This window comes from Felis catus, chromosome A2 (assembly GCF_018350175.1).
Source record: "Felis catus isolate Fca126 chromosome A2, F.catus_Fca126_mat1.0, whole genome shotgun sequence".
NCBI lineage: Eukaryota > Metazoa > Chordata > Mammalia > Carnivora > Felidae > Felis > Felis catus.
In genome coordinates this window covers 77720984-77746375 of record NC_058369.1, presented here as the reverse complement: position 1 = coordinate 77746375, position 25392 = coordinate 77720984, and the positions used below count along the sequence as shown (strand labels likewise).

General features: G+C 38.6%; 1 protein-coding gene across 2 annotated transcripts in view; it reads right to left on the bottom strand.

The window, feature by feature from the left end:
• COG5 (component of oligomeric golgi complex 5) overlaps positions 1-25392 on the bottom strand; it is a 310246-nt gene that overhangs the window by 15937 nt on the left and 268917 nt on the right. For both annotated transcript variants that reach the window (XM_006929113.4, XM_045052258.1), the window contains exons 15-19: positions 24644-24754; positions 22834-22896; positions 13586-13689; positions 8744-8981; positions 2613-2689 (exon numbers count right to left, since the gene is read on the bottom strand). In XM_006929113.4, coding sequence (XP_006929175.3) covers positions 2613-2689; positions 8744-8981; positions 13586-13689; positions 22834-22896; positions 24644-24754 — 593 coding nt within the window. The remainder of the gene's footprint in view (positions 1-2612; positions 2690-8743; positions 8982-13585; positions 13690-22833; positions 22897-24643; positions 24755-25392) is intronic.

Here is a 25392-nt window from a genome sequence, read left to right as displayed (position 1 = left end):
CTTTGCAGACTAGAGCTAGATTTGAACCCCAGAATATACCATGCTTTCATTTTTATTTCCTGATCCAGTTCATCCTAAAATCTTTCTCAAATGGTCATCCAAGTCCTATCAAACAACTGAGAAAGTGCTAAATTCAAGTCAACAGATTTCGTAGATTCAATGTAACTGCAGGAATAAATTGGTATATAAAAATCTGTATTAGAAGTTTTCACTAAATTCAAGTTACAGAGCATGCTCCATAGGCAATGGATATATATGTGTGTGTGTATATATACATACACTAATTGTTCTCTTAACATTATGTGCCAAGGCCTTGGTGCTAAGGAGTCCTCTGCAAGAGGAAGCTCAGGGGCAGGAGAACTCCAGGAGAGAAGGACACAGATCTTCCCAAGTGCAGAGAGGAACAATTCTGCCCCTGCCACTAGCAGCTAAAATTCAAGAGTTGAGGCCCTGTGAGGAAGGTGAGAGACTGCTGATGCAAACTATTAGCAGGTCATGAAGCCAATGTAGTGGGATAAAATAAACAAACTAGAAATGTCAGAGAATGAGAAGAGTAATTATTGTTTCACCACACCTATGTGGGTGTGCATGTGTGTGTATGGGTCTGAGTGTGTTTGCGTGCAAGTGTATGCCAGATTGCAATATAAAATACCTTTTACTATGAGTCATGGTCAAAGTTTGATGCCCATCCCGACTGACCATTGCCCCATCAGAGAAGCTAGCTATAAAAAACATTTTTTAAAATTATACGTTGATCAATATCAATTTTTTAATCCATAAATTGGTATTAGATGGTGTCACCACTCTAACTTTAAATGCTCCTTTAGAGGTTCATTTTCTCATGAGAGAATTGGGAGAGTTACCAGAAAATTCCCATCTTACATGACTGACAACAGAATTGGTTTCATGCGAAACCCTCAGAACTTGTATCCCACACTGTGATACAATTTAAAAGCACATGGGTAAAAGCTATCTTGCCTCAGCCCATAGAAAGATAAACACCATTTTAATTCATACACATGCAATAAACATGCGGCCGGGACTACCAAAAATAATAGCCTCATCTTAATATGGCAAATCCCAAATGACAGCTTTCCCACACTTTTGTCAATAGCTAGGTGGTTAATGACCTCCCGCATACTAGTTGATTCTGTAACTTGGGGCAGTGTCTTATCACCCCTGGAATTGCTGGGTTACCATATAACTCAGTGACTTCACAGGAGTCTTCACAGATTATTTTTATGATACAGACAGATGACTGGTGGATCAGTGACCTCAGGACCCCTTCATCTTTCGACCTGTCCATGTTTGGTAATGTCAAACCCTAAGACTTCAACAAAATATTTAAATACTTTTTAAAAGGTCTGAGCAGATCCAAAGAAGGTATCTGAAAACACCTGTGATCCCACTTTAAGTTTTTTTAAAACCCAACACTGTAAAAGGCACATTTGAGGAAAATAACTCAGGTTCTTGTTTTGGCATTAAAAAGAAATCTTGGCCAATTACAAATAGGCAAGAAAAAGCACAGGGCTCTCAATCAACAACCTCGGATTCTTACATTTCAAGTGACATCACGCCTGAATTTTCTACTATCAAAAGCGTGGATGGCATAAGACAGTGAAGAAATCATTTAAAGGCCATACTTCTTATTGATTACCCTGGTTTCTACTTCTGAGTCAGTTTTTAGCAAACTGCATGCCTGGAATCTCTTCACTTACCTTTATAAAGAAACGTTGAAAGACCATTATGGTCTTGGATATTCCAGACAGTTTTATCAGGTTTCCCCTCTAGAATGCTGTGGTCACAGAATGGGTATTTATGTTTGGTCCCCTCGGCCCACAGGGTTGGTCATCTTTTTGAACGTATACATTTTCTATGTGTGCTACGATGTTATTCAGCTTATTGAATAAACAGCCATAGCTGTTAAGCTATTCGGTGTTCCTTACAGTCTGAAGTGGTGGAAGGCCTAGCTCAGCATCCAGCACTGCAAAGGATTTTCCCATAAATTAGTATATTCTTAGGTAGTGGATTCGAAGTAACTGTTTTTCTTTTTGAACTGGTCTCTAGGAAGTTCAATCATAAATTTGTGCTCAACTACATTAGCCCATCTTTCTAGTTACTCCCTACATCTAAACTCTTTTAATATTCTATTTAATAGTTTTGCTATGGAGTCTAACCTCTGACCTTTTCAGAGGTAGGTTAGATTGAAAATGATATATGAACAAATGAAAACTTCAGAAAAAGATGCCTATATAATTATTAACCGCCTAGTATTACTACTCAATCTATTTCTGCAAGAATGAGGAGTAAAAAAAAAAAAAAAAATCCTCCCTAGAAAGAACATAATAAAATTTATCAGCTCGGTCTTATGAATTTTAACTAAAAAGTCACACACATGCATGCACACACACACAATCACTGCACATAATTCTCTATGAGTTTCTGGTTTGAATAATAACTTTTAAGATAAACCATATGAAATTGCCATTGCTGTAGGTCATAAAATGGTTGAATATTGGCAATTCCATATTTTTCAACATGAACAGTGGGAAAGGATTTATCTGTTAATAGAATCTGGATATATCAACAGCAATAAAAGAACTAGGTCTCACCTGAATGACCTCAGCATCCGATAGGACTTTCCTAAATCAGATACTCTTCTGCAGAATGGACTCACAGCCAACTCCATCTGAAACATTAAAAGATACTCCATAGTTTTGCCAGAATACGCCAGAATCCTATTTTGAACTGGGGACACACACACCTGGATCACAGAAAGTTGTAGTTTGCAGTAAACTTAATTTTACCTGGACTGTGAGGAAAATTTTGAAATTCAATAAAATTTAATAAAAGGCAAGAACTTAGATAACTTTTGCATTTACTAAAGGAATGTAACATGACACAATTCCTTCAAGAAAATAGAAGAACATTTTTTTGGTTATGTAAAAGGAGGAGGTTTAGATCTTTTCTCCACTGAAAAATTGGAGAAGGGAAGGTTTTTAGGACTGCATGCCTTACTTTAAGTAGGCATCACAAGCGTTTCTGTATTAAGTATAAATAATGACACTTCTCACCAAGCTGGCCCACGTGATTAAAAGCCCTAACTCTGGAGGAAGCACAACTACGACAAATTCCAAATCTACAATGACTATCGTGTGGCCCCGGACTTCACTTCTTCTTCCAGGTTCCCATCTGTCAAATGGAGACAGCACTAATGCACAGAAGTATACAAATAAAATAGAGAATTCCACAAAGCAATATGAGTGATCATGCAGTAGGTGCTTGTTCAGTGGCAGCAATTATTACCGGCATTTTTTTAAACTTTCCCCCTTTTACATTATTAGCAAGTTAATTTGCTTCCTGACTCAAGAACTACTGGTTTCACTTTATTATCCTCCTTTGACAAGACATTTTACTTGTCATTAAAGGGAGATGTAGGCTATTTGTTCTTTATCTAGCAAGTGCAAAGTTTTCGCATATGCGGATCTCAGATAGTAAACCGTTTTTCCTCTCTAGCTATCAACAGAACCCTGGTAAAGAATAGTTTAGAAAATGTCTGAAAAAAATTATGGAGCATCTTCCTTCAAGAAAAACACAGGAATGGAAAGTAGAGCTTCTGTCCTGCTGGTCATCCTTCTAAAATATTGCTCAAATCTTCCCTACTGCAAGACCATGGAGACCTAAACACTCATCTGAGAAACATTTTTGATTCCCTATTAATTGCCAGGCACCAAGTTAGACATTGGAATGAGAAGATAAATTAGACTATCTTGCCTTCAGGGACCTCTTTCAAATTTAGTGAAGATTATCTATCTATCATAAAGGACTGGTGTATACTTTTATTTTAAGAGAGACAAAGTGAATGAATGGAGGAGGGGCAGAGAGAGAAGAAGAGAGAGAACCCCAAGCAGGCTCTGCACAGTGAGCGTAGAGCCCAACACGGGGCTCGATCTCACAAACTGTGAGATCATGACCTTAGCTGAAGTCAAGAGTTGGATGCTTAACCAATTGAGCCACCTAAGCGCCCCATCTTTAAACAATATAATTATTACTCATCAAAATCATAAAAAGCTGTATGTGCATATACATACACATACATATACTGCATATACATATATACATACACATGATTATTACTAAGCAAAATAACAAGTGTGATACCAAATGTATGAACTGACTGTCATGGGGGAAGTGGAGGGCAGCTTCCTGGAGATGGTTCTGAGGGGAACTAGTGGAATATCTAGGTGGAGCAGGTGAAATTTCTCTCCTAACATATAGAAGACACAGAATATGCCCCCTATGTCCTACAGGGAAACCTTAACATGGTTAGAAAACTCTCTAAAATACAGAAAATTAAGTAAATGAAAAGGGAGAAGCTCATGGTTTAAGAAAGTCAGGATTCTTGCCAACAAAGCAAAACAGAGCAGGTTGAAGCCAGTGTTCTCAAACAAGACAGTGGGTCCTTGGGACCTGTTTAGTTTCTTCACTTGATGGAATTACTGGTTTCCTTCAGGATGTGGCATTTATTTTACACTGAGCACAAAGTAAAAGCGCTATTATCATGGATCTCTGATTTGGTAATTCCAATCATATACGTGTGTGTGTGTGTGTGTGTGTGTGTGTGTGTGTGTGTGTGTGATGGTTTTTACACACTGAGATTACATGAAGTATTTTTCATGAAACATTTTTGTCATTTTTTTCAATTACCCTACTGGGCTTCACCATCTTCAAAGATTAAACCAAAAAACCTTTGCCTTAGCACTTGAGCAGGATAGAATGTTAAAGCAAGTTAAGTAGCTAGGGAAAAATTACAATATAAGAGAATAAGACCTTGAGTTGCTGTGTAATCTATGATGATACAGGAGATTTCTATGCCATGGGACAATTTCAAAATGTTAAATGTTTAAAATAAACAAAGGACCTCTAGGCTACTGAAAACCATTTTCTTCTGCCAGAATTCCATTAAACAATAAAGGCCATGTTTCTAAAGGGCAGGAGTGTTCCTTTTAGAGGAGGTGACTCTGCAATTAGCTGTGGATGCACAAATGGCATGTTCAAACGCCTCTCTCTCCCCCCTCCCTGGTTCAGAGGAGGCGAGCGGTCAGCTGCAGGCACGGTGAACTAATTACAGGGCCGCTCCATACCCACTGCAGACATTTGGTTAACCACAGGGCATCTGTGGATATTCCTACCGCTCTCCTGCCTGACACTGCTCAGGGGAAAAGGCAACTGGAATGGAAATCTTGATAATTTTGTTTTCTTTTCTAAATTTATATTTTCAGGCCAAAAAACTATATATATATATATATATATGTATATATATACACACACACACACACACACACACACACATATGTATATATGTATACATATACATGTGTACATATACATATACACATGTATATATGTATATATATGTGTATATGTATATGTGTATGTGTATGTGTATGTATATGTATATTTAAAAGGCACCAGAAGACCTATAAATAGAAACTGCTAGGAGGACCACTGAGTAAATAATTTAATGCCAATTCCACCAGCCATCCCCTCCCTCAGGGTAGAAAGGATATTGAGGGGCAGAGGGAAGTGTGTGTTTCAAAGGGCAGTGTAGACAAATCCCTGGAGAGATTCTGAGTCAGCAGACCCTAATGGCCTTGAACAAGCTTAGTGTTTTAGAACTGCTGTGTGATTATTGTAGACACAGAGAGCATGTGGTCACAGCAGGGAATTAATTACCTGTAGGAAACCACCTCATGCCCGTGACCTGATTCCTAAGGAGGCTGCATGCCGGGTACTTCCCTCACCACGAACCCTCCAGATGGCACTGGGCAACTACTCCCCCTCTCACCTGTGCAACGGTGCCAGAGGGGACAGGTTAGGATTCCTAAAGAAATCTTTAAGACATACCATCATCTGTTTTTGCAAGCAGACTGAATGACAGCTAGGAAGCAGTCCCTAACCTACTCCTATGGGTCTCTTCCTGAGTTTCTTCTTTTTTTTTTTTTTTTTTTTTTTATGCCAGAAGAGTGGGCACTTTTATCACAAGAACACTTTTAAAACCCAGAGAGGATTTGTGCGTTCTTGATTCCAGAGGCCTCGATGGCTTTGTTTCATTTTGAATACAAACTGATAGAACTTTCAATAACGAGGCAGTCAAAAGGCTTTCCAGTCCCCAGCTGATGCCAGTCATGAATACAAATGTCAGGGTAATGCCTTCTAAGTGTTTTGACTCTCTGAGGAAGACACGTCCGATCAAATATGATCCAGAAAGCTGAGGCGCAGCACCGTACAACTGCAGGTGTGGCAAGAAACCAGGTCAAATTAAACCCCCCAACTCGCTGTAATTTTTGTAAATGGGGGTGTAGCTGGATATCACTAGCCAAAGCTACTAGGCACAACGTGATTAACTCTGATAGGGCTTCCTCCCGTCTCTCCTGTGCCCACAGCCCACAGGGTGGGGACTGTATGCAAGCTGGGTGGCAGGATGCTCTGAAGTGGGGACACATGCACAGTCCGGGAGGGAACAAAGGAGTCAGGGAAACAGACCTCACGCTGAGTAGATGCTGCTGCTTCTATATTTAAGAAATGGAAAAGAGAGGCTGTCCTGGAGCCTTAGTTAGTAATGAGGACTAATGAGTTTTACTGATCTTAAGGGAAGGGAGCTGAGAAAAGGTTTGGTTTACTGGGCGACATGTCTTAAGGAAGAAGAAATGCCAAATAAAATTGTGAATGATGTGGTTTCTGGAAGGTGGGAGTCAACCCACCCCCGGCTGCCTTGCATTTGGAGCAGGTGCTGGGTGTGGCAGCAAGGGTCACAGGACAATGCTCTCCATCTTTCAAGACTCATAAGGGAACATCACATAAAAATCAGCAACGAAAAGCCTGCGGCGCAGCAGGCAGCGCCCTCATCCTGGCCGTCTCTGCTGTCTCTCTCTGCTCCTGGCCACTCTGATTGCAGTGCTGCCTCCAGGAAAGTGACTCAAGGACCAGCTGGAGCAGAATGCAAATAAACTGGTGGGGGAGGGAGCCCCAGGGAGCCAAGAGGACAGGAACAGAAAAAACAAAATTCTGGAGGAAAGGGGGAAAGAGAACAGACACCCGTTTGAGTAGAGCTCAGGGTGTTTCTAACAAGAGCAGGACTTGGTGCACGGCTGTGCCCTCAGTCCAGCCAGCGGCCTGGAGCCAGTAAGGGACAAGTAACACACTGCTTATGTACCATCCTTAAGACGGAGTGTTAACCTGTAACAACAAAACAAAGTGTGCAAGGGCATAAGAACGAAGCTGATGAAAGTGGAAAAAGGTCAAAGGAGCAACACGAATGGTAACATTTAACTTCTGTTTCTATGCCTACGCCACTAAAGGCCTATTCCCCAAAGAAGGTTCTTTACTTTGGTCTGGTGGTCTCCAAATCATGTGGAGATGAAAATGACTAATCCTGGCCCAATTCGTATGCAAAGAGTCTGGCTCTTGAAATGTGAGATAATGTACCTGGTCCCTTTTGTGCCTCTATCAGGTACAAGGGAGTGTCTGACAATCACCCCCGTACAAGTAGTGCACATCTTCTCAGCAAGGGAATAGTGAACCCAGACTTGTCCCCAGATACACACAGGGATAAATAAGGACATTAAAATTTGACTATCTTTCTAAGCAGGGCGGATCTGGCAAACTATGAACAACCCATCTGAATAACTATTTAGACTAGTAAAGTTAACAGCTTGGAGAGGCTTGAAAAATGAGTTTGCCTTTGGGGCGCCTGGGTGGCTCAGTCGGTGGGGCGTCCGACTTCGGCTCAGGTCATGATCTCACGGTTCGTGGGTTCGAGCCCCGCGTCGGGCTCTGTGCTGACAGCTCAGAGCCTGGAGCCTGCTTCGGATTCTGTGTCTCCCTCTCTCTGTGCCCCATCCCCGCTCATGCTCTGTCTCTCTCTCCCTCAAGAATAAATAAAACATTAAAAAAAATTTTAAAAAAATGAGTTCACGTTTGACATACTATGTAAATATGAATGATCTGTTTCTGAATCTTTTAACTCAACTATATGTTTGAGGGGTTTCTTCTCTGCCTCTGATATTGTTGAAAGGCTTCCAAAAAATCTGTCTAAAGGAAAAAGGAAAAAACCCTTTCTATAAGAGGTGATCATGGTTCGAGAGCCTGGAATGATTTCAAACCTGGCCATACACAAGAAAGGTACTCTGTTCAACAGAAAGAGACCAAATAATCAGACCCTTTATCTAGATGGTCCAGTGTGCATCTAAGTGAATTAGAACATTGTCTTGGAATACTGAGCTGGCCACTAGAGGATTACAGACATCCTGGGAGCTTTTTCTCTTTACGTGCCAACAGGCAGCACCTTTACAGTTCATTGCCTATATTATTTTCCAGCAAAATTAATTAATTACTCTTATCAACATTGATCTCATGGGATAATAATAAGAAAGCCCTACATTACAGAAAAATGGGACATGTTTCTGTAATGTGGAATGAACCACTTCACCTTAACTTTGAAATCTCAAATACGAGTGATGACTCTTTTATTAAATAAAGAAGAAATATCTGGCATGAAAGTATGTCTAAACTCTTCTCTCTCTCTCTTTTTTTTTTAACCAATTCAGTTTAAATGAATTTATTTTTCTTTATTAAAGCTTCAACTCTTTAAAGCAGTAAAAAAACACATACTCAGTCTTTCAATAAATAGGTAATATAGAGGCTGAAACATTTCCCCCTTTGTAGCTATGCATCAATTTACCTGAGCAAAATCAGCCGCAAGTCGTACCTTCCCACCTTCGCCAAGAAGTCTTATGAGACTGGCATTGCGAATAAAAAGTTCAATTGCTCTTTGGGCAATAGCTTCCGTGTTGTCAAAGACAAAATCCAAGCATTCAAAGTGGTTAAAGTAGTCACTCATAACTCTAGCAATGAAACCTTGAAGCTCCTTCATGTACAGAGAACAAGGAACATCAGGCTTTCCTGAGCTGGATAATGACCTGCAAAAGGGAGAAAACAGGCAATGCACTAACAGTCAGTATTTAACTTTTGCCTGCCGCTCCCCACCCCTGCCCCGCCAACCCATCACCTGCTATTTCAGTCCTATGGAATTTTTTCCCTCAATGGTAAAAAAGGTATTGTTTATTTTTCCTAAGAGTTAAAGAGCATAAAACAACGTTTAAATTATAAAAGCCATTTTGAGATGCTAGGAAGATTACTGAAGAAATCTTAGAATCCATTTACCTAGAGATTATTAAGAATGAAACGGACAACCATCTGTCTTGGATGGTTCACACAGTGCCTTATGCACTCTCTGACCTCTCAAGGTCCTTCGCAGCTTTACAAATCTCCATCCACTCATAGTTTTGCCTGGTTAGTGAATAAATCAATAATGAAGCCTGAAATAGCATTTTACACTTTGTAAGGGCAGAAAACACTGCCTGCCCCAAACAAACTCTTGGCAAAGATATTTCTGCTCCTGTGCTATTTAGTCTGATCAGCCGAATAGTAGATTTCTGACTGTGAAGCTGGTTATGTAACAATACACATGGTATGCAATTTTTTCCTCCCAGATGATGAGGTTTGCAAAGGCTTTAATTTGGATCAACAGATGATGCCAGCTGATGCTCCATGAAATACTATTTATAATTTATAAATGTTTATAATTGCTCTTTAAGGAATATATTAAAAGAATGTGAAATATTTATAGGAAAGAAATTATACCCAAATTAGAAATCACCTGATATTAATTAGCTAACCAATGAGATCATTGGCTACAAAGTGCTGAATCTTCTTCAAAAAATGAGTGTTCCCATATTCTGAGAATGACGTAGAAAGAGTGGCAACGGTCTAGAGAACAACAGATATGACTCAAGTGCCCAGAGGAAGAGAATAAGGTGAACTTCATTATCTTCAAAGACAGCAATGAATGGTTATTATCAGAGGATACTAACCAAAGGTCTTCTATTTCTAGAAGTAGACAGAAATAGAGAAACCAGTCTTAAGTTCTGGCAGGAAGAGATTTTGTTTGGTTATAAGACAGAACGTCCTGAGGCGAGGCCACTGGGGGGCACGGTGGAATGCTGCCGCGTGCAGTGTCACACGGTGGAGGGCTGCTTGGGTACGAGTGCAGAGACGGCCTCAGTAAGTGAGGGCAATCTTCACGTGGGGTATGGGTTTGCCAGATTCAGACACTGCATGGCCTATCTGCATTCAGTTCAAAAGTCAAGGTTGGAAAAAAACAAGGACACCAATCTCTTTCATAGTTTCTTGTGCTTTATCAAAAGCACTGTTGTTATCTTAGTACTCCTCCAGAGGAGTATTTCAAGAATTTTAATCTGGTTAATTGAAATTATTTCCATGAGGATTAGAAAATAAAATACTAAAACAAGTTCCTTAAGCATGTGTCAATGTAAGTAAAATGATCCAGTGGACAAAATTTTGAAATAGGTATTATCAGTTCTCAGTGTGGATTAGAAGCCTGACTGAAATTTACTAGAATGCAAAACTGGCTTGGCCATCGCTAAAGCTCAGTTTTCCCAATTACCCCAAAGCTTTTGGTAAGAGATTTTCAACTGATAGAGTGCAGAAGTTGAAGGGCCTTCACAGTGAGAGCTGCACGCACGAGTCGAGGGTAGACCGAATGCACGCCTGAGAAGTGGCAGACGTTCATCCTCATGTCACCAAGACTTTTGGTGTGCGTGTGTGCTCTGCGCCCGTCAGAGGTGCACATCCATCACTTCAGGATCTAGAGTCTTACTACTTTTACTGCCTTCCTTCCCCATGCAAAGCTATAACTGGACAGGAGCCATTTTACACTAAATAAAAGAATTTCGGTCAATGTACTATGTCAATCAGACATTTATGTTTCAAGCTTTATCTAATTTGGAAAGAAAGACACTGGTCCTATTAAATACATTTCAAATACCAGGAAACCAGGTTGAGCATTACTTTTTAAATAGCAGAGGGATTCTGTAACCCACCACACTCCACATAAGGCTGGCTGACAAGGTTAACCTGCTTTATTCCTTGTACCTAAAATAGGTATAGAGGGCTTCAAAGGGCAGATGGTCACTATTATTTTTCCAACTGTGACTCCTGGGGGCTGGCCCTACAATAAAAGTGAATTTTCCTTCTTGAACAATTTAATCTAACCTTACCTTATGTTTCATATAAGCCAAACATTTCATATATGGAATGACATGACAGAATTACTAATAACAAAGTTCTAGAAAGTGAGAAAATTACTGTCATGGCACAACAATTTTAAACGCACCATGAAACAGTGTTCCACACTCCTACAAGGACACATGTGGAAAACGACTATCCGTGGACTCTCAAATGTCTGCCATATATAGAGAGAGGGCTTAAATGGAACCATCAAAAGCCATTTGAGAAAACAAATTAAGGACAGTGTCATACACATTAAAATAATGCTTCGTACTCATGGCAACCTATCAGTGGTAATCTGGCTCCCTAGCATTTAAGCAAACTAGTAAGGATGTAGCTATTGGGAGAGCCAACTTTTAATGTCTAATCCGTTATCTACAGGCACTAGCTGGGGCTCGCCAACACAGCTGCTGAAGTATTATCTGATTGCTCTTACAGAATGAGCCTTCATTTTTGTTTCCTTTTCAGAGGCATTGATAATCAGTCTAACTGGAACATTTCAGATCACCTTTGAACAAAATTCATTTCTTTCCAAATACTGCTAAATCAACAGTTTTGTGCTATCTCCAAATATTATAGTCTTTTGCCTATAATACACTTCACCCTTCTGTGCTTCATGTCATTATTAAAAACAGAGATTGACCTTTTCACCCTTCAAAAGATACTGTGTAGGGGCACCTGGGTGGCTTGGTCACTTCAGCGTCTGACTTCAGCTCAGGTCATGATCTCATGGTTCGGGAGTTCAAGCCCCGCATCAGGCTGTGTGCTGACAGCTTAGAGCCTGGAGCCTGCTTTCGATTCTGTGTCTCCCTCCCTCCCTCTCTTTCTCTCTCTGCCCCTCCCCCGCTCACTCTCTGTGTCTCTCAAAAATTAATAAACATTAAAAAAAATTTTTTTTTTAATTTTTTTTTTCAACGTTTTTATTTATTTTTCGGACAGAGAGAGACAGAGCATGAACGGGGGAGGGGCAGAGAGAGAGGGAGACACAGAATCGGAAACAGGCTCCAGGCTCTGAGCCATCAGCCCAGAGCCTGACGTGGGGCTCGAACTCCCGGACCAGGAGATCGTGACCTGGCTAAAGTCGGACGCTCAACCGACTGCGCCACCCAGGCGCCCCTTTTTTTTTTTTTTTAATTTTTTTTTTCAACGTTTTTATTTATTTTTCGGACAGAGAGAGACAGAGCATGAACGGGGGAGGGGCAGAGAGAGAGGGAGACACAGAATCGGAAACAGGCTCCAGGCTCTGAGCCATCAGCCCAGAGCCTGACGTACATTTAAAAAATTTTTAAAAATACTCTGCAAATGAAAGAAGTGATTTGAAAAATTAAAGGACAGTGTAGAACTCATACAATTTTCTATAAACAGCTAGACTAGTGGCTGAACATTTAACAAAGTAGATATTTAAACAACATGAATATAAATAGAAATAGGAAAATTCAAAAATAGTAACTATGAACTAGGAATATAAAACACATATCTACATATTAATATTTGAATATTTAGGTCTAGAGCGGTTAAGTTTAAAAAAAAAAAAATCACGGGGCACCTGGGTGGCTCAGTCGGCTAAACGTCCCACTTCGGCTCAGGTCATGATCTCACAGTTTGTGAGTTCGAGCTCCGTGTCGGGCTCTGTGGTGTCAGTTTAGAGCCTGGAGCTGCTTCGGATTCTGTGCCTCTTTCTCTCTCCGCCCCTCCCCCACTCATGCTCTCACTGTCTCTCAAAAAATGAATAAATGTTAAAAAATCACTCTAAGCATGTACAAATAACTATTCCAAACTCTCTATAAATAATGTCCTGGCCATTTTACTCTCCTTAAAACAATTTCAGTGAACACTGGGTTAGGACCTATGATTCTTATTCTCAAGACAACTATGACATAGATAAGAAGTACTCTTATGAAACAGCTGTGGAATACTACCCAAGCGTTGATGGCCAGGTGTGACGTGACCAGATTGAATTGCCACAAAACTCTGAGAAAGGAAAATCATTCTTGCAGGGAGCTGAGTTGCAGCGTGCCTTCAAAGCCAGAGCAGGACTCAGACCAGTGTAGTGGCAGAGGAGGGACATTTTATACAAGAAATAACATGCCTATGCCACGGTTCAAGTACAGGGTGCTTGCGAGAAGTAAGGATAAAGATGAACTTGGAAAGAGAAGATGTACCAACTGCCAGAAGTCCTGAATCATGCTGAGTCCCATAGATGTTAATGATTCTATGTTTCAAAGGCAGGAGAGCAATGATGCAAACAAGAATTGAAAAATTTTAATCAGCTAATGTAACTCACAATGGATAAAACAGTGTGAGGTTGGAGGCCACGCCCGCCATGAGAGGAACAAGCCCTGTGTGGAAAGAGACTTCGGGAAGAAGGGTGGAGGTGGGTCAATGAAAGACAAATGTAGCAAAGGTTACTGAAATTGTGGTTGGAAGTGCTTACCCAGAAAAATCTTCCTGATGCATGGTGATGATTATGGCCTCTATAGCATCTCCCACGGAAGTCAGTAAGGGGTGCACAGCACTTCCCATAAGAACATGGATCGTCTAAAAAGAAAAAGGAAGGACAGGCAAAATTAAAGACCAACACACAGAAATCTGAGATGGGAGAAGCACTTTGACTCAAAGGTTTTATATCGAATTCCGACTATATACAGTTTAACTGCAATAACTCAGCAGAAGTCTGTTCCTCTCCCAAATGCTGTTGGCGAATGATCTTTAAAGCTGAAAATATGTGGAACGTGGCACCGAACATTTCAACTCCCCAACTCCTCTCAAATGTTCAAGAAGTTTCATGGTCACATGAGCCCTGAGGAGTGGCCCTTATAAAGATCAAACAAACACACTGTGCCAAGTTTCTGAAAAGAGTGAGGTAAGACCCAGAGGGACTCTTGTCAGTGCAGACACAACCAGAACAACATGGCATGCTCTCCAGCAGAGTGAGCATAATAAATATGTGGTATTTCTTGTAGGGCAGGACAGTTAGGCCTTTCTGGGACTAGGTTCCTGTTTGGCAGGAGTGCTTTTGGTACTGGGTATCATCTCCCTTCCCAATCTTTATCCTTACTTCTCACAAACATCCTGTACTTGAGCCTCTGGCCTGGGCGTGTTACTTCTTATTTCTGTTGTCACAACTGGGCTGGGCAAGGTGTTTGCCACTGGCATCTAGTGGGTGGAAGACAGAGACACTGCTCAACAGCCTCCACTGCACAGGACAATCTCCCACAACAAAGAACTACCTGGTGTAAAATGTCAATAATGCTCACATTGAAAACTGTTCTACACTGAGGTATAATCACTGGTTACATTATGGAAGACCTTGGCCTTAGTTATGGGTTTTTAGTGTGAAAATATTAACTGGGCCTCAGTACACACTTAAAATCTAAAATGTAAGTATATTATGTATGCCTCACTGGTGACTACACACAATGAAGACAGATGGCTTTGGCTCATACAAACAATAGAAATAAATCGGAAAAGGTTAAACAGGACCTGTATCCATTAAATTCCTAAATATCATCTCTAGCCCTCTGGTAAAAGTAAACATACAGTACATGGGGATTGAGAGAGACAGGGAGGCAAGGAGAGACAGAGCAAATGCCTGAGCAAGAGCATACAGCTTGCCCTCAAGGAGTTCACAATCTAGTGACAGCAGATAATTTCTAGCCATAGTAATGCTCTATAGGGTGCTATGGGATCATGGGAGAAACCTCACTTAAGCTGACATGATCTGAAAGACAGAAGGTACTGCCTACCCCAAATTTCAGAGGTGGGCTGAGAGAGTACACGTTAAAGGTATGGTTGCCTGGGAAAGATGATGCACTCAACTGCACAGCGTTCAATACAGACAGGGTGTGAGGTGCCTGCCTGTGTGGAAATAGACTCAGCAGATATACTCTGTAGGCTGCTAAGGAGTTGGGAATTTGCCCTGAAGGGAATGGGAGACCAATGATGGGTTTTAAGCAATGAGAAAATGTGGTTTAAAGATCTGAATGTGGGAAAAATCACATTGGATGGCAGACTGGGTAAATAGACTAAAGGCAGTAGTAGTCTCGATGCAAAATGGTGAGTGTCCAAACAAAATCAGAGGCAACAGGAATAGATACGAGGAGACAGGCTGGAGATACTGTGATTAATGATTTGGTGATATTATTAACTGAATGTGTGAGTGCAGAAGCAGCAGGTTGATTTGGGGATGGAGAGAAGAAATGATGAGTTCAGATTTGGACATGAGTTTGAAGGACTTATAGGAAATTCACATGGGCTATCCAGAAAGAACTGAAATATTTACATCTGTAGTTCTTGACACATTTGACTAGATTTGGTAGTCTTTGGCTTCTAAGAGGGAAGATGAAGCCAAAAGAGTCAATGAGATACCAGAGGATGGTTTGTAGAGTAAGGCTAAATGCCATTTTGAGGTCTTTCAGAAGAAGAGGAGTCCTTGAAGGACTAAAAGGGGTAAGATTATTTATTTAGTATATATTATGTGCGGAGAACTATGGTATATGCCTCACATATTATAGTTCTACTTTAAATTCAATTATTCCTTCCTTTAAGAATATTAAAATCTCTAACTCATAGGTGATGAATCTAAAGTAATTTATAGATGGGGAAACTAAAGTGAAGTTAAGGAGACTGTCCTTAAGTGAGCAAGTAGAAGAGCTGGGATTTCCTACACACAGGTGACTCCACTGAGCTTTTGGTTATGCTTTGCCCACTTAGGGCAGAGAAGTAAGAAGAGATTTTAGAGTATGGTAGAAATGACTGAACAAGAGTTCAAGAAAGAAGACTCTGGTATGACAGAGTGAAGTGTCTAACTACAGATCCTCCTACAAACAATTATGGAAAACAAACCAACAAAAAGCCTACTGTAGAGTCGTAGAGATGGGAAAAAAGCAGGCATTTTTAGAAGGGTGTGGAAATCTAGAGCAAGCAATCAGAGGAGAGTGAGTTTTCCATTTTCTGTGACTTGGCTCAAAGAGTGTCTATCGTCATGACAGTGGCAAGGCTGGGTCGCTAAAACTCTGAAAGTAAAAAAAAAAGAAAACAAATCCTGCAGTCTTTTAGGCCAAAAGAGCAATGGAAAGGGGCCCTGGTTCAACCAGGGCGATTAGAAAATGAGAGAGGAACCTCAGATGGGAGAGAGCCAGAGAAGAATGGCTAATTCTATATTTAAACTCAGCACTAGTCTTCAGCTGACTCATCAATCGTGCCTGTGCAAAGCAAACAAAAAATGGCTGCCAACAAGGCTTCACTGGACTGAGGTCTAAGGCATGGCCAGCTGCAGGTACAACAGTGTACAGTTAGAGCCCAGTCAAGCTGATTAATCGCTAAAGTAACATCAACACTCAGAAGCAGTGTAAAAAAAATACTGAGTCTACACAACATTAACATTCACAATATCCAGGATATATTAAAAAATCACTACATATACAAAAAGCTAGAAAATGTTATCAATTTTCAAGGTAAAAGATAATTCACAGCTGCCATCCCTGAGATGATCCAGATTCTACAATTATCAGGCAGGAACCTCGGTGAGGTAAAGAAAGAAATGCTCACAATAAATATCAGGAAACCTCAGCAGAGTGACTGAATGTGTAAAAAAAGAACCAAATGGATATTTTATTATTTATTTTTAAAAAATGTTTATTTATTTATTTTGAGAGAGAGAGAAAGTGCAAGCAGCAGAGGGGCAGAGAGAGAGGGAGACAGACAGTCTCAAGCAGGCTCCATGCTCAGCATGGAGCCCGATGTGGGGCTCAATCCCATGACCTGAGATCATGACCTGAGCCAAAATCAAGAGTTGGACGCTTAACCAATAGAGTCATCCAGGCGCCCCACAAAAATGGATATTGTAAACTAAAAACAAATTGCACTACATGCATGTAGATGTAAATGTACTTCCATAAATAAGAGGTTTCTATATTTTACGTAACATGGTGCAAAATTACCTCTATGAAGACTATGAAAACTTAAGGATTTATAGGGTAATCCCCAGAAGAACCTCTAAAAAAAAAATCACATGAAGAGGTATATATAAAAATCTAATAAATTAATTAAAATGGAATTCAAAAAATTTTTCAAAGAATCCAAAAGAAAAAACAATAGGAGGAAAAGAAAAAAGCAAAAAAAGCCAAACAAATGGGACAAAAAACATAACTATATATATCAAAATAAAAACTTGTTAATGATTATATAATGTTGCTGGACTACACACTCCCATTAAAAGACAGAGATTACCAGAACAGACAAAAAGACAACTATATACTGTTTATAGGAGATGTACTTTAAACATAAAGACACACAGGAATTGAAAATAAGTGGACAGAAGATATACCATGTAAACATTAAGCACAAAAAGGTTGGAGTAGCCAAATTAATATCACATAAAACTGCATGACAGTAAGTATTAACAAAGCTAAAGAGGGCTATTTCACAATGACGAAAACATCAGTTCATCAGGAAGGCATAACAATTGTAAATATGCATGAGACACAGCTTCAGCAGAAGTAGTAAATATCTTCAAAATTGAGGTGTCAAGAATTGACAGAATTAAAAGGTCCACAATCATAGTAGAAAACTAACTTCTGCCTTTCAGCAGTTGATAGAACCATTATATAAAATATCAGTAGAGACACAGAATATCTGACCACATCACTAAATATATTCCCACTACCTTGACCTAAGTGATATTTATTGAACAATATAGTCAACAACTGCAGAGTAGACTTTTTTGTCAAACCACATGGTTCATTTACCAAGACAGACCACAACACATGCTAGGCCATAAAACAAGACTCAAACCTTTAAAGAACTGGAATCATACAGAGTATGGTTTCTGATGATAACAGAATTGTATGAAAAAATGAGATATCTAGGAAAACCACAAATAATTGGAATTTAAAAAAAAAACCCACTTTTAAATAACTCATGAATCAAAGAAGAAACTGCAAAGGAAATCTGAAAATATTTCAAACTTAATGAGGATAAAAGCACAACATGTCAAAACCAAAGTTACTTAGAGGGAAATTTACAACTTGTTAAATTTATTTGGGAAGGGAAAAGGTCTAAAAATCAATGGTATAAGGCATGTTTTTTTTTTAAAAGGCAAAGAAAATCCCAAGTGGAAGTAAATAAAAAAGGCAAAAGCAGAAATCAATGAAAAAGAAAGAGAAAATCAAGAAAGTCAACAGTTGGCTCCCTGAAAAGATCAATAAAACTGACAAACCCATAGCTAAACTGATGAAGAAGAAAAGAGAACACAAATATTAAAAAATTTTTTAAAAAGGTTATCACTAGAGGCCCCAAAGACATTAAAAGGACAGTAAGAGAATATCATGTACAGCATTATTCTGACAAATCAGGTAACTTAGATGAATAGACAAATACCTTGAAAGTCACAAAGTAGCAAAGCTCATTCAAGAAGAAACGGGTAACTCAAATAGCCTTTTCCCTACTAAACAAATCAAATGTGTAGTTCTAAACTTCCTACAAAGAAAACTACAGGCCCAGATGGCTTCACTGGTGAATTCTATTAAGCATGTGAGAAGAAAATAACACAAATTCTTTCAGAATAGGAGGAAATAGTTCCAAACCTAATTAATGAGGCCAGTTTTGATACCAAAATCAGACAAAGAATTACAAGAAAACTATATACCAATATCTCTTATGATTATAGATGCAAACATTGTTAACAAAAATTAAGCATATCAAATTCAGGAATATATAAAAAGGGTAATACATCATAACTAAGGTGGGTTTGACATTTGAAAATCAACTTCTGTATTTTATTAACAGAATAAAGGTGTAAAACAATATGATTATTTCAATAGATAGAGAAAAAACTATTTGATGAAATGCCATTTATATTTTTTAAAAGTTTCAGTAAACTAGGAATAGAAAGGAACTTGCTTAACCTGATAAAGGCCATCTAACACCATACTTAAAACACTAGAATACAGATGGAGTGCTTTCCCCCAAGTCAGGAAAATGCTCACCAAGGTCCACTCTCACCAGTTGTAGTCAACCCTGTACCAGAGTTCCTAGCCAGTGAAACAAGGCATGGAAAACAGGCATCTACCTGTATACGATATGATGGTTTACAAAGAAAATGTTCATTCTGGCTACATGAGGCTTCCCACTTATGGGAAATACAAAACAGGAACAGTAGAGGATTAACGGCTATCAGAGCAAATGGAGAAAGGAGAATAGATTATATCTCACAAATTCTTTACAAAGCAGGGAAGTGTGTCATACATTTTTCAAAGATTTACCTAAAATAGCTAAGATTACAAAAATATAGAAGTCTCAGCAATCTGGATTATTCTCTCATACAGAACATAAACCCACACAATAAGGGAGAAATGAAAAACTACTATGTTTAAACTTAGCAATACAATCACTATCTATATGAAACAATCCCAGTAATAAATGGATCAGAATTATTGAGCCAAGGTATTTAAATACTTAACAGCTGAGGTGAGTATAATAAAATGATTCTCATTAATTTTAATTATGCCATCCATGACAAAGTAGATAATTATCAGATGTTAAACCTCAAGCCTAAAATAACATTTAATTTCAGATAAAATCTCAACAAGGTAGAGAAGAAAAAACTGTTATGTACCCTTCTGTGTAATTTTAGCAAGTGAAACATATATTTAGTATTTTCTCTATAAAATAATAAAAGCATATAGGTTTTTGGTTCTTGGGATACAATTATTTATACCTCCTACCATTCTACCCCTAACTCAAAGTAAATTTGTACTAAATCTCCTACAATTTTAGGAAATTCAAGGTTCTCTTTTTTTTTCCTTAAGTGAGAGGGTTTTGTTTTTTACTTAATATGTCATAACAGTTTTTATAATTTAAAAAGCAACATCAAAATGGTTTCATTGAGTTCTGTTAACATATGCAATTAAGTCTTTAATTGGCAGGGCCACTTGAACCACCTGCCAGTCTTCTCACCCAATTCTCAAGGACCACACTGGTGAGTCGTCACCAAACTGCCCAGCTACGTGAGCTGTTGGCTCTGGTGAGCAAGCCTCAGAGCAAGGGGCTGTAGCCGGAGGTCAGGGCAATCTTGCCTGCACTGGCCTCAACTCTCAGCCTACAGTGACTAACAACAGGAACTACCTTTGTTATATGTTAAAAATGCAGATTCAGAGTACATCCGACACTGAATTACAATCTGAAGAATTTCTAGTTTGAATCTGTCGGGAGACTTTTATGATCAGGCAAAGTGTAGGCACTCTGTCTTAACCTACAGAGTGGACTTTCTCTAACCATGAGTTGTGATCATTAGGGGTCAAAAAATCACTATCAGAATGTTTTAAAAAGTAACAGATGAGGGGTGCCTGGGTGGCTCAGCTGGTTAAGTGTCTAACTCTTGATATCAGCTCGGGCTGTGAGATCAACCCCTGCATCAGGCTCCACACTGAGCGTGGAGCCTGCTTGGGATTGTCTATCTCGCTCTCTCTCTCCCTCCCTCCCTCTCTCTCTCTCCATTCCCTTCCCCTACTTGTGCTTTCTCTCTCTCAAAATAAATAAATAAACATTAAAAAAAAAAGTAATAGAGGAGCATAGAAAACAAAAGCATGTATCACCCAAAATAAGGAAAATATTGTTCTGTGAAACTTTTGTTTCAATTACAGAAATATAGATGTGTATCTTACATACATGCAATTATATAGGTATGTACATATTTATAAATGCTTATATATTGTGTATGGGGTCACAAATTAAAATTGATTTCCTATCTTGGGTAGCAATCAAAATATGTTTGATAGCTACTTCTAGAAGACAAAGAAAAAATGTGGAACCACAGAAAAGGAGACTGTGAATTCCCTGCCTGGAAGCAAGAATGTTAAGACCTTTTGGGTTTTCCTATTGATTTTATGGTATTTTTATGACCATCAGTAACTTGGACAATTCTTTTCTTGGACAACTCTTTTTTTTTTTTTACATTTTTTTTAAGTTTTATTTATTTTGAGTGTGTGTGAGAGAGAGAGTGGGGGAGGGGCAGAGACAGAGAATGGGAGAGAGAGAGAATCCCAAGTAGACTCTGCACTGTTAGCACAGAACCCGATGTGGGACTCACACTCACCAACTGTGAGATCATGACCTGAGCCGAAATCAGAAGCTTAACTGACTGACCCATCCAGGTGCCCCTTTTTGGACAACTCTTAATAAAAACAATTATTTTAGGATGGTGGCTTAATAATACTTCATCATAATGAGATGGGCACATTGGGGGAACAGAAAGAATACAGAGAAACATCCAAGTGTGCTTTCACTGTGCTGGGGGAAAAGACTGTCTTCTCCTACCCACATACATGAATTTGGTGTCCTCAAGTTTTGGGGCCTGTAAAATCCCCATCCATGTCACCTGTGGACAGCATTTTGACCTCAGAAATTACTTTCTCCCTTAGGATTTGTGACAACATCCTCTAAATCTCTTCCTCAGCAAACTGAAGTTTGCTGTTGAACTGTTGTTCAATAGTGTTGTTTCTTTGTAGCTTCTTACTCCCTAAATAAAAGCATTTGTCCTTGGAATTCACTGGTAGTGCCTGTCTCTGTCTCTGTCTCTCTCTTATCTCTATCTAAGCAACCTAAATCTAACCTGACATCTATTACCTTTGTGCAGTTATATTGTACACCTTACAGATGCAGAAACTAAGGCAAGAGTAAACTTATTAACTTGTCTGAGGTCATACAGCTAGTTAAATAGCTGAGATAGGATTCATATACTAGTAGTTTGGCTCCTGAGTCTTTGCTACACAGTGTTACTTAGTAAATACCAAAAACATATTTAGTAAACAAATGAATGATGATGGCAAGCAAACACAACTCTCTGGGTCAGTGAGGTCTGGATTTACCAGCATTAGGACTTTGAGCAAGCTATTCCAAGTTGTATAAAATAGGGACAATAATATATAACTTGAACAGTTGTGATCATATTTCAATATATTGCATGTGACTGGCAAGGAGCAGGTACTAAATACAGGGTATCTATTACTATCATAAAAATGAATGATTTCCTTGTTTAAAGAGTTACCTAGTGTCAGCTACATATGGCTCTGAATCTTGTACGACCATTATTTTTTATTAAACTTCCTGGGTATATTTATGTTAGTATGTTAAAAATGGGAATTTACCCTGATTTCACACCTTTCACATACACATTAGAGTCTCTCAACCTTGGCACTATTGACATTTTGGGCCCAGTAATTCCTTGTTGTCAGGGCTCTCTTATGCACTGCAAGATGTTGAACAGCATCCCTGGCACTAGATGCCAAGAGCACTCCACTCCCAGTCATGACAATCAAAAATGTCTCTAAACATGGTTAAATGTTCCCTAGAGTTCAAAATCACCCTAGTAGGGACTCTGCTTTACTGGGATAATACTAGGCTGTACTGCCCTGAGATATAGTGAGTACTTGAAGACTCTTGCTTCTCTTGCTTATGATAAAATTATCATAAGTAGAACACAATCTGTAGACACCAACAGGGTCTATTTTTAAGATCTAGAAAATATAAACACACATGTATGCCTTCTCTTTAGGATAATTATCAGCAGCTACTTTTGGTAGAGGATTCTGAATTATTTTTAAAATGTGACAATCTCCCACTCATCCAAACAAATCCTAAAACCCACTGTGATCTGTAGAGTCAAAGATTAAATTCTTTTACCTTTAGGGCTGAGATTATAGTTTGTTCGGCTGCTGGTGGGAATGAGCTCTGACTGGAAACCACCTAGAACAAGGTTTTGATCCAGTTATAGTTGTGCTTAAGTCATTTATTTTTATAAATATTAATTTTGATCATTAACATAATAAAGCTGTTTCTACAGACACATAAAACAGTATCATAACTTCACATTATATCTCCTACATGTTTTAAAAACTTCCTAGTATTTACTAGTTAAGGCAGGCTGAACAATACTTTCCTGTATAAAGCAAACGTACTGTATACTTCAAATAATCAAAAGATTAAGAATGTTAAGAGTTGGCTTTCCTTTATTCACTTTAGACAGGCTTTAGTTATAATACTGTAACTTGAAAAGGTCAGTCTAAAGCCGTATTTACATACTTCTTTAAAAAAAATCACTTTTCTCCAGGCTAACTATAATTTTCAACAAGTCTTTCAAATACAAATGTCAGGGGCGCCTGGGTGGCTCAGTTGGTTAAGCGTCCTACTTCAGCTCAGGTCATGATCTCACAGTTTGTGAGTTCAAGCCCCGTGTCTGGCTCTGTGCTGATAGCACGGAGCCTGGAGCCCATCGAGTTCTGTGTGTCTCCCTCTCTCTCTGCCCCTCCCCTGCCCCTGCTCACACTCTGTCTTTCTTCCTCTCAAAAATAAATAAGCATTAAAAAAATAAAAATAAAATAAAATACAAATGTCAAACAATTTCTTTTTAGAAATCAATACAAATATTATGAACATTCTTAAAGTATCAAGAAAGGCATTTACATCAGCCTAAATAAATAACATTCTTTCATTGATGGCAGTCTAATTAGAGTAATAATAAAGGGAATGGAAAATACATCATTTATATTTTTTATTTACTTTTGTTTTTTACTTACTCTTCTGAGGTTTGTTAATAAACCTTTAAAATATATTCTGCTTAATGTGTGACATACACTTTTTTGTAAACTCCTAATTGATAAAAGGACTTGTTAAAATTCTAAGTAACTGAACAGTCACTGATAATTACTCTAAAATACAATTTAGCATATTAAAGCTCAAATTAAAGGTCATGTTTTCAAGAATGTCATCTAATCTTTAGCCTTCTTCAGGTCCTCTAATTATTTCTCTACTTGCTAAATATTTTGGAAATGGTTTATAGAGAATAAACACAAGCTACTCAAAAGTCAAAGATTGGGTTGAAATTGTAGCTTTCCTGGTAATTATAAATACAGTTCATCTTAGAAATAATATATGGTCACCAACAAATTAAAGTTCATCATTAAAAATTACATCAAGCAACACAACAGCAAAAAAAAAAAATCCATCTTCTATTTTCAAGTAGCCATCAGTTATTATACCATAAAAATGCACTGTTTAGGCAGCTCCTTCCCCCTGTTTTGGGGCAAAGATAGAACCTTTCCAACATGTTGGAGGGATTGAGAGTTCTCATTCTGTCATTAGCTTTGCTATAATTTACTACCACCCACATGATATCAAATTATGCTTTTTAATAGGTATGCAATAGTATGATTTACCCTTAAATCATTTGCTCAATAAACTTGATTATACCAACCAAGCCTGATGATCTAGAGTTCTTATGCTTTAAACCAAGTATATAAACAAAAAGTCACACAAATGATAAAGGCCAGAGTCAATAACTGTTTAAAAAGAGTTCATTCCACAGCTTATTTCACACTCACCACGTTTTCATTGCTTTCTTTTGCAAAAAATTAAATAAAATTCGTTGTCTATTTGAGGCAAACAGAAAGAAGTTGAAATCAAAAGAACTTAATTAAAATAAAATAAAGGTTACCTTTGTTACTGATTGGTGTAACTTATATAGTGAATTCACTACTGCCACATTTCTTCTCTGCCCTTCTGTAAGAGGCCCAATCACCTGACTTGCATCTCCTTGTGTGGACAGCTGTAAGAATTCAACACAAATAGAAATTACCAAAATGGCAGTTCATTTATAACTGGGAAGAAGCTCATGTCCCCTGACCAAAACAAAAAACAAAAAAATGTTAACTGGTAACTTCAGATCGAACATTGGAGACTTTAGGCACAACCAGGAACCTCTATAGAGAGGAAACCCAATCATCGTGCCCAAGAAGAACACCCTCCATCACTTCAGAGCTGATGGACCCCGGAGGCACATGTGACCAAAAAGCCCAGTGTGTGCTGTTCTTTTCATACATCAGCATAGCACTCCTAGGACATACCTTCTGGCAGCTGCCACTAGTCTTTCTACTCAAAAACTCAGAAATAAGCCATCAAAAGGAAAAAAAAAAAAAAAGTAAATGAAGGGAGGGAAGGAGGAACGAATAAAAATAAACCTACATCCTATGTACATCTGGCAGCCATCATAATATGCTCTGAAATGGGTGGTGAAGAGAGGGTTTTACTTTAATTTTTATAGATTAAATTCTTTCAAAAAAAAGAAAGATAGTTAACATTATACTGTATATGGACAGTCAGTACAAGTGGTATTAAGAACTTTTACTCCTCACCTTTTAAAAATAATTTTTTAATGTTTATATTTATTTTTGAGAGAGAGAGAGA